We start from the raw sequence: 8,679 nt of genomic DNA on the forward strand, positions 1-8,679 counted from the left end.
GTAGATGCATGTCTCACGCTCGCTCACACTCTCACAAACAAATGATCTGGAAAGACGCCTTGCTACCAACGAGGCTGTCGTCGGAAACTGGCCCGGCGGCACTCATTGGGGCCCCGCAGCCACCATACTACTCTTCCGCGGGGAGTGCGTTGGCGGAAGGACAAAACACAAAGGCTCCGCTCGCCACCATCCAAGGCTATGCGGCTGGAAACAAGAATAGAGCCATCGCCGGAAAAGCGGTAGAGCCAGAGGAGACCATCACTCATTTATTTGGCCACATGGGGTGGCACTTTTTTCTTTCACACATTTTTTTTATCGTTGGCAGAGTTCAAAAGCGAACCAGACTTGCAGAACCTCATCCTTGGCATGCAATCATCACCGAGGAAAAGAGGACACAGCAAAGAAAAGCAAAAAAAAAAACCGGCATGACGGACTGCTCGCTTCTACTCCAACCCTGCCCACCCAGAACCTCACACTGCCCTTTGCATCCTCCACCCCCTCTTTGTAGTCCAGCGGGGGAGGCGGGGGGTTTAGTCAACATCCGAGAGCCTCCTCTGGTGGCGGGGAGTCGAGCAGCTCTGGCCGTTGCTGCCCGCCGGCGCGTCGTGCCCCCTATGCTGCATGCTACCGGGTCCACAGTCATCCCTGCGGCTTTCTTGGAGAGGAACACATTTTCTCCTCTCCTGCCCATTCTCACCATTTTCACGCCCAAGCCCGTGTTCGCCGCCGGAAACTGCCTCACTCTCTTGATGTTCCTCGTTTTCCCTCGATCCTTCACCCTGGGGAGGGTTGCTCCCGCCGGCGCCCACCGAAATCCGCAACCCACACATGGCGCACAGAAGGAACAGCACCGCAAGGAAGGCGAGCCAAGGAGCACAAAAGCCGGAACGAGGGCCAAAGCCAGCGACATCACCTTCCCCGTATTCCCATGACGAACACTGTCCAAGTCGTTTAGCCGCTTGGACACCAAGGAAATGGAGGCCAAGGCAAGAATAAGAACAGTACTCAAAGCGGTGAAATTGACCAAGTTATAGCAACACGATCGCGAAACCCCTCGCACCCGTTGGATGGAAATTTGGTACGCCACCGCTTCCAGTAGCAGCAGGGCCCCAAAGACGTAGAATGGCAAGGCCAAAACTACAAAGTAGTTTGCCGTGATGACCTCATCTGCGCGGAGAGCAATGAGAGCACTGAATGCCGCTAAAGATAATCCACGAAGAAGTGCCAAGAAGAAGGAAAGCTTCATGTATCCCCACAGCCCCTCATTTCCGTTGGATTTTAAGCTTTTGTAGCGCCTTCGCGTCGGAAGCCTTGTAATGAAGCACAAGAGCGTGTACAATGCCACCGCAATGTATAGTGGAGCAAGCCAGCGACGCCACAAATAAAAGTCATTGCCACCACGCAAAGCTGTCTTGTCGTTTGCGTCTTTGGCCACAGGCACAAGGATACTAATGAGAATAAGGGACAATACGAGCAGCGTCCAAAAGAATGCATCTATCCGGAAACTGACAATAGCCACAATGAGGCCAATTAACGCCGGGACCCCGACAATTATGTCAACGACAAATAGCGGTGAAAAGACTTTCACATAATTCCAGTAGCTTCGGCTGTGATCGTTCACCGTAGCAACGCCGCGCGCCGCCAGTCGACCATCAACGTATGAGACAATAAAGGCGGTAAAGACAACCACCATCGATGCCAATATAAATACCAAAACTGCCATAACGCAGAAGATTACAAAGCCCCCGATCTGAACCATCAGCGCATCCGAAAAAGGGTTGTCCAGGGCGGCAGCACCAAACTTGTCGTATATTTCCCTCTTTTTGGGGTTCGAGAGCACCTCGTACGCCGACTGTATTTCCTTGAACCTCTCCGCCCCCTCGGCTCCTGCCCTGTCGGGATGAAACTCCAACGCGAGCTGGTGGTAGTTCCTTCTGATTTGCTCACCCGTCGCATCGCGTGAGAGTCCAAGACAGTGATAGTAATCCGTCATTGCCCCGCCCTTCCCAAACCCCCCACTACTCCTACCCTGGACACTCGAGCCCCCGCAAGGAAGGGAAGCGCAACGGCAGCAGTAAAAAAACAAACAAACAAACATACAAACGAGGGCACCCGTTCTGGAAGAAACGGCCATCGCGGCACGAAGCAGAACCAAACGGTCGGAACAACAGCAACAAGGGGGGATTAAAACGCCCACTAGAGAATAAAATAAGTTGCGGCAAAGACGTGCAAGGTGCGAACGGCTGAAGGGCCGCCCGGGCACCAAGACCCAACTATCCGGAACTTCCGCGTGAAGCAAAATGAGGCCAGTGCCCCCCCCCCCACCACCACCAGAGGATAGGCGCGCCCATACGCAGAGAATGTTGCTCACTACAGGAGGGATAACGCCATGCAGATAAGCATAAGCCCAAGACCCAAATGCGAAAGCAATAGCAATAACAACACGAAAAAAACAAAATTGACAGAAGCGCCAAGGAAATAGGAAAGCGGGAGAAAACGGGGGAACACCCATATAAAAAAGATGTGTAGGGCAACAGCGCCCATCAACGGACTGCATCTTGCCTGCGGCGACAGCGCAGCTCTCTGTGGGGGCTTCAGCCCCCCCACAAGTAGCCGCGGCGAGTCGATGCCTGTGACCGGCCACTGAAGAAAGCAAAAAAAAAAAAACTTCGCGGGACACCAAAGAAACAACCCCGAGAGCAACACTACAAGAAAAAAAAAAGCGTTGCCGACGTGGGGATCGCACACTTCCTTAGCACCCAGATACGGTTCAGGGGGAGAGCAGTTAAACTTTGCCTTTCTCTCTGGCCCCCTTGCCTGCTTCAAGTGGGCACGTTGTGTGAGAAGTAGCGAGCTTGGGAGGTAATGCAACAACAGAAAAAAAAAAAAAGTTGCAAAAACGGAGGAGGAAAAAAGAAAAGCGGGCCACACATGTCCAGCAATAAGAACATAAGAAAAAAACATGGCGAGAATAGACATATATATATATATATATATAAGATAGCAACAGGCTCAGCAAGTTAACTACTGCCTCCCTTTGGGTGGCGCATTCGATGGGAAAAGAGTTGATTTGGGCAACTGTAAAGACGGCGGAGCCGGCGCCTCTGTGAGCGTTGCAAGCGGCTTTGCTGCCTTGAGGGACGAGTTTGCGGACAACGCCAAGTTGGGAACAGAAGAGTTGCCGCTCGCCACAGCCGCAGCGTCAGGTGCAGCTGACGCCAACTGCGCCTCCAACTTTCGCAGCTGCAGTCTCATTATTTCATTCTGCACGGACGCAAGCGCATCCTTGTCGAGCGGAGGGGGCAACTGACGCTTATTGTTGGTGTTACTCACATGTAAGTTAGCTTGCTGATCGCTTGTAGCCGTGCTACCAAGTAAGAAGTTCTCATCCGCGGCAGTCTGCTGGGTGCTTGGGACAAAGACGGTAGACGGTGGGAGCGCCCTTTCGCCGCGCTTCCGTGAACGCAAATCCGGTGGGAGCTTCAGGAATGGACGAGAAGCTCCGATTGTTTTGGTGCCACTGACACATCCGCCTTTGGCGCCTTTGGGCACACCGCCACGCACAAAGTCTAGAGAACACTTTTTCCGAAAGGAGCTGCAGTCTGGATATGGATAGTCCGGCACGTCTGAGAAGCTCACACTCATTCCTCTCATCAGTGGGTTAAAGACACTCCGTTTTGCCACTATTCCCTCAGGGTGTGGGGCGTTGCCAGATTGCTTCAAGAGAATGCCCCCAGGGTGCAACGTGGTTATGCTGTTGCTGCATATCGATGGAAGTGGCAGAGTATCAGGGGAGTTGCTGACAAGGAGATTCTTTCTCCCAAACAAGACAAGTTTCTCGTCCTGGCTCCGAGGAGGAACAAAATTCCCAACTACGGTGCAGCGACCCTTCGGTGGAAGCGCCGTAATGCTGGCGTGATAGTTACGGCCGCCAGTATTTCCACCATGACAACTGCCGCCACTGTGGTGGTGGTTTTGTTTGTCAAGGAGTGCTGCCGCTCGCTGCGAGTGGAACGAGCCCAGCGGAGAAGCTTGGGGGGGCGGTTTGACCACAAACTCCCCAGCTTCCATTCTTCGCAGACCCCTCACCATGGCGTTCACCCTGGAGAGGACATTCTCGCCCCACTCCGATACCCGCAAATCCACAACGGGGCGGATTTGACACCCCAAGGCGCCCAGCTGCATCTCAACCATTGTGTTGCCGATTGCGGCATGGCGCTGGTGTTGCGAATGACGCTCCTCCCTCAGCTCCTGAAGTTGCCGCTGAAGCGACTCCACAGTCAGTTGAAGCGTAGCACGCTCCTGTGTCTCACGGGCCAACTGCTCCTCCAGATATTCCAATCTCTTTGCCAGCGCCCATAGAATGCCCGTGCGGGGCCCAGCGTGTGTCTCTGCACCGCCGTTCTCCTTCTTACCGTCAAGGCAGGTATGCTGTTTGTCCACAAGCAACTCGCCGCTCGCCTCGGGTGACGCGCCTAACTGAGACTCCTGGTTCCAGTGACACGGGGCGCAACAGATGCTCTCCAGGTGTTTGTCACGCCGCGCCTCACGCTCCTCGAGGCCAATAATACGTGAAAGCATATTGGCAAGGCGCCCTCGTTTTGTGTTATCGCTTGCGCGTCGCAAGGAGCCTGTGCTCCCGCTTTCGTCCATGTTTTGTAACTCCTCCTTTCCCTCCTGGCGCCCCACTGAGCGTTTAATTTATTTCCCCACGACTACTATGCCCAGTTTGGCGTGCAGCAACAGCGTCCAGCACCACCGCCGCCCTGACGGTGGACACAATGCCCTTGCAACCGTGCGAATGCGTATGTATACTTTTCCAGGCAGAAGGACGGGTGTCAGCGCGCTCCTTGTAAAGTTCTTTCCCCCCCCCCCGCCCTCCTCTCTACACACTCACGGACACCTTCTTCTGCCGGCTACACAATTATACAGGAGAAGTGGGGGAAAAGGGGTAGAGAAGGAGGGGTCTTGAACCCACCCATCCACCTCCGCCAATGCAGATGTCACGCGATGCAGCGGGAAAAGCCGCCACAATCGCTGCGTCTTACGCCAATAAAAAAAAAGAACAGGGGGAAAGTACGCGCGTACCGAACGAGCAAAGAAGAACTGAAAAAGCAGGGCCACCGTCTTGACCAAGGTTTTTTTGTTTAGTTATAATAATAATAATTATTATCATTTTTTTTGTTTTGCCTCCTTCCCGCTCCGCCCCACGGCAGCGTCGCTTCCTCCATAGGTAGGCACACACACTCACACGAAGCAAAGAAAGAAAAGCACTAGAAGCAGAAGAACATCCATATAATAATAATAATAATAATAGTATACACACCGCATGTCTTCTTCTTCTCGAATTCATTCGGGTTGCGGCTGCTTTTTTTGGGCAGGCAGAAGATGTTGAGAAGCATTCGCAGCCGCAACGAGGTCACTACTTTCTCGGCAGCAAAGACACCCCATGCCACCTGCCAGTTCGCACTGCATCTGCTCAAAGCATCGCCTGTGGTAGCAGGCCCCGCACTGGGGACAGCTGCGCACGTGAAGCAAGTCAAACGAGTGCACCATATATAGGCACGGCTCGGCATGCGCACCCGCACATGAAGCTTGGCCCAGCGGGGGTGGGGAAGTTGCAGCGAAGAATGTAGGAGAGCCTTCAACGCCTCGCTGGGGAAGCACTACACCCTGCTTTCGATACCGCCCAAACGCTTCCAGCGCCCCGGAAGGGCAACACCAGCGGCAAATGTCAAGGCTATTGCGCAGGCATGTGTCACAGCGCCGCTGAAAGATATGGTTCGTCATCTGCAGCCGCAGCCGCCGAAGATACATAAAAAGCCTGCAACCCGTCTCGGGACGGGCATGACCGCACGCTCTCAGCTGCGGCGGGACGTCGCACGACGCGACATCGCAGTTAGCGCCACCCGGGCAACAGCGATGCACCTCCAAGAGGTCGTCCAAGGACCAAACCTCACTGTCCTCCATCAGGTAGCGCTTCTCTCGCGGGACAAAACACTCCACCTCGAATTCATCCTCCATATAGTCTGACACCAATGAGAAAGAAGTCCATGAGCAGCTGCCCGTCGTGGGCCTGTTCGTTCCATCCTTGAGGTAGAACAGCCTGCGAAAGACGGAACATTGCACACCCACCTCACGCAGTGCCACGAGCTGCATCCGTATGCACCGCAACTCTTCTAGCAAGGCAACACGGTCGTACAACCTCGGGTTCACCGCCGACACACAGTACAAGGGTCGCTTCAGCTGAAGCTCCAGGAAACCAATGGCATCGTTACACACAGGAAAGCATTTAACGTCCCAGAAGTGCAGAACACGTGCCGGTATAACACTTTTGCGCCCGGAGTGGCACTTCTTGCAGTAATACATGCCCGTGTAGTAGCAGAAATTCGCTGCTTTCCATGAGGGAACAGGAAAGTACGATTTCTTTAGCGGGCAAAGACAACTCTTACAGTAACGGCCTTGCGCCAAAAGCGCCTCATTCTTTGCGCTCATTCCTCGTGGTTTCTCGTGCACGATCGTCGAGAGACACAAAATGTGCGGCACAGGAGAGGCCTCAGTGCCGTGTGGCTGAGGCACATTGGCTAAGCAAGAAAGTTCCGACGGGAACCAGGTGCGAAAACGACGCCACTCCGACTGCTCTTCTCGTGAATCGGGCTCTTGAGCAGACTCTAACCTGTCGGATGCTGCCCGGACGACAACCCGCACATCGTCGCACGCAGAGGCAACCGCCACCACCGTGTTCTCTTCCGCGTGGTGAGCGTGCTCCTCAAAAGCCCGCACACCGCTGCTAGGCATGCGCGTTTGCGGACCGCCAACGTGCAGCGCCGCCTCATCGCGGCGACCCTCATCCCCATTCGCCGCTGGAGAAGCGGGCGTCACCGGGGCGAAACGGCTGTTGTCGGACCCTGCGGCCTCTCTTGCGCCGACGTCGCTTCCCGCGGAGCCCGAAGCACCGTTGAAGGTCTCTCCGTCTGCCGCCGCTGGGGCAGGCGCCAGCTGCCACGCCTCCGACGCACGCTGCCGCAACGCATCGCTTACGCGCTGCTGCCGCAAGACGAAGCGCGTCAGCCACTCAAGGTAGCGCAGCCGCCGCCACCGCTCCTCGCCGGCTTGCCGCGGCCTCCCCCGCGCGCCACGGCCTCCCGCGCGGGAAACCGCAGCCGCCGTCGCCGGTCCCGCTCGACGCGCCTCCTCCAGACACGACCGCGCACGCCCCAAGAGCGCAGCGACGTCGTCGCCATCTTCCGCCTCCCCCGCGTCTGCACCCACCGCCCCCAAACCGCCCTCCACCCACGACGCACTGGCCGCGGCGTTAGGCAACTCCCGGGGAGGGCAAGTCTCCACCTCCGCCCCCGCCATACGCCAAAACACCGGTATGACACTCGAAGTCGCCACGCGCCACAAAAAAAAATAAAATAAAAATAAATAAAAATAATGAAAGACCCCAAAAACAAAACAAAAATGACGAAGAGGCACAGTCACCAAAAAGCCAAGCAGGCAGAAACCAAAAACAACAAGCCGGTCTACAGGTGCCAAGAAACATCCACTCAGCTTAAAACCACATCTACGAGCGGCACACTGGCGCACAAGTGAAAACGAGCAAGCGAAAACAATACTACTACGATATAACTGTTAAAAACGCACAACACCCCATAGGATGCCCACATCACACACAAACAAGAATTACGAAAGCGCCCCCATTGCCTTTTCGATCCGACGAAAAGCCTCAAGGCTCCGTTGACAGAGGTCCTTCCCCGCCAAGGTGACTTCTGACTGTTCTGCTTCAGAAGAACCCGTGCAAGAATGACGCTGTTTATCGCTAAAAACACGCTCAAGCACGCGCGACATATGAAGCGTCTTCTCCAAAGGTGTTTCACGGCTGGGGCACTCACGCCCCTGTATATCCACAAATTCGGCAGCACCAACCTCCTCAAGAACATGCTGATAAAAGAAATCCCGATACGCCTCCGTGGCACGAAGAAGCTCCAACTGAGTTGCGTCAAACATTGACAGCAACGGCTCATTTCTCTCGACCTCCCGCACACGAGACGACGAAACGCAATGCTCCGGTGCAACAACATCAGGCGAGGGAGACACTTCAGACTTCACCTCACATAAACCGCCGGCAGGACGCAACCTACGCTCAAGTTCACTCAGCTCCTCATGCCTCGCACGAAGCTTATACGCCACAGCAAGAAGCTTCTTCTCTTTCAATCGAACAAAAGCCATTCGCTCCGCCAACTTCTTTTCACGCGCATCATAAAAACACCATCTGCCTAAATGATCTTCCAACAACCCCGAACAATCAGCACTAGAAGAACGCGCGGCTAACACCTCTAGCGGACTACGCTCCAAGCACTCAACAGAAGCCCCCAATGCATTCGGCTTCAAGCCATATTGGGCCCCACGAGCCTCCCGCACCTCGTCCTGCAGGCCGTTGCGCTCGCGTGCCAATTCGTCCAGCCGCGCACGCAGCCCGTCGGCGTCCGCATGCAGCTCGTCGCTCAGCCGCTCGCGGTCCACGCTACACTGCCGCAACTGCGCCTCGAGCTGCGCCGCAGGCCCCACGAGCCTCCCGCACCTCGTCCTGCAGGCCGTTGCGCTCGCGTGCCAATTCGTCCAGCCGCGCACGCAGCCCGTCGGCGTCCGCATGCAGCTCGTCGCTCAGCCGCTCGC

General features: G+C 55.4%; 4 protein-coding genes across 4 annotated transcripts, besides 4 other annotated features; all 4 read right to left on the reverse strand.

Moving 5' to 3' along the window:
* Positions 1-355: 355 nt before the first annotated feature.
* Positions 356-1,993, reverse strand: Tco025E_05080 (putative DnaJ chaperone protein; the record flags this gene model as incomplete). Its single annotated transcript, XM_029371983.1, has 1 exon — positions 356-1,993. The coding sequence occupies one exon, from the start codon at positions 1,991-1,993 to the stop codon at positions 356-358; it is 1,638 nt and encodes a 545-aa protein (XP_029227974.1).
* Positions 1,994-2,076: 83 nt separating this feature from the next.
* Positions 2,077-2,104: a microsatellite.
* An 867-nt stretch (positions 2,105-2,971) lies between these two features.
* Positions 2,972-2,998: a microsatellite.
* Positions 2,999-3,024: 26 nt separating this feature from the next.
* On the reverse strand, positions 3,025-4,653 carry Tco025E_05081 (putative protein kinase; the record flags this gene model as incomplete). The annotated part of the gene is made up of 1 exon (XM_029371984.1): positions 3,025-4,653. One exon carries the CDS (start codon positions 4,651-4,653, stop codon positions 3,025-3,027), a length of 1,629 nt encoding a protein of 542 aa, XP_029227975.1.
* Positions 4,654-5,295: 642 nt separating this feature from the next.
* Positions 5,296-5,319: a microsatellite.
* Positions 5,320-5,349: 30 nt separating this feature from the next.
* Positions 5,350-7,362, reverse strand: Tco025E_05082 (uncharacterized protein; the record flags this gene model as incomplete). The annotated part of the gene is made up of 1 exon (XM_029371985.1): positions 5,350-7,362. One exon carries the CDS (start codon positions 7,360-7,362, stop codon positions 5,350-5,352), a length of 2,013 nt encoding a protein of 670 aa, XP_029227976.1.
* Positions 7,363-7,405: 43 nt separating this feature from the next.
* Positions 7,406-7,465: a sequence feature (A-rich).
* A 221-nt stretch (positions 7,466-7,686) lies between these two features.
* Positions 7,687-8,655, reverse strand: Tco025E_05083 (uncharacterized protein; the record flags this gene model as incomplete). The annotated part of the gene is made up of 1 exon (XM_029371986.1): positions 7,687-8,655. One exon carries the CDS (start codon positions 8,653-8,655, stop codon positions 7,687-7,689), a length of 969 nt encoding a protein of 322 aa, XP_029227977.1.
* Positions 8,656-8,679: the final 24 nt, after the last annotated feature.

The sequence above is a fragment of the Trypanosoma conorhini genome (assembly GCF_003719485.1).
Source record: "Trypanosoma conorhini strain 025E chromosome Unknown Tco_14.4_contig_00283, whole genome shotgun sequence".
Taxonomy (NCBI): Eukaryota; Euglenozoa; class Kinetoplastea; order Trypanosomatida; family Trypanosomatidae; genus Trypanosoma; species Trypanosoma conorhini.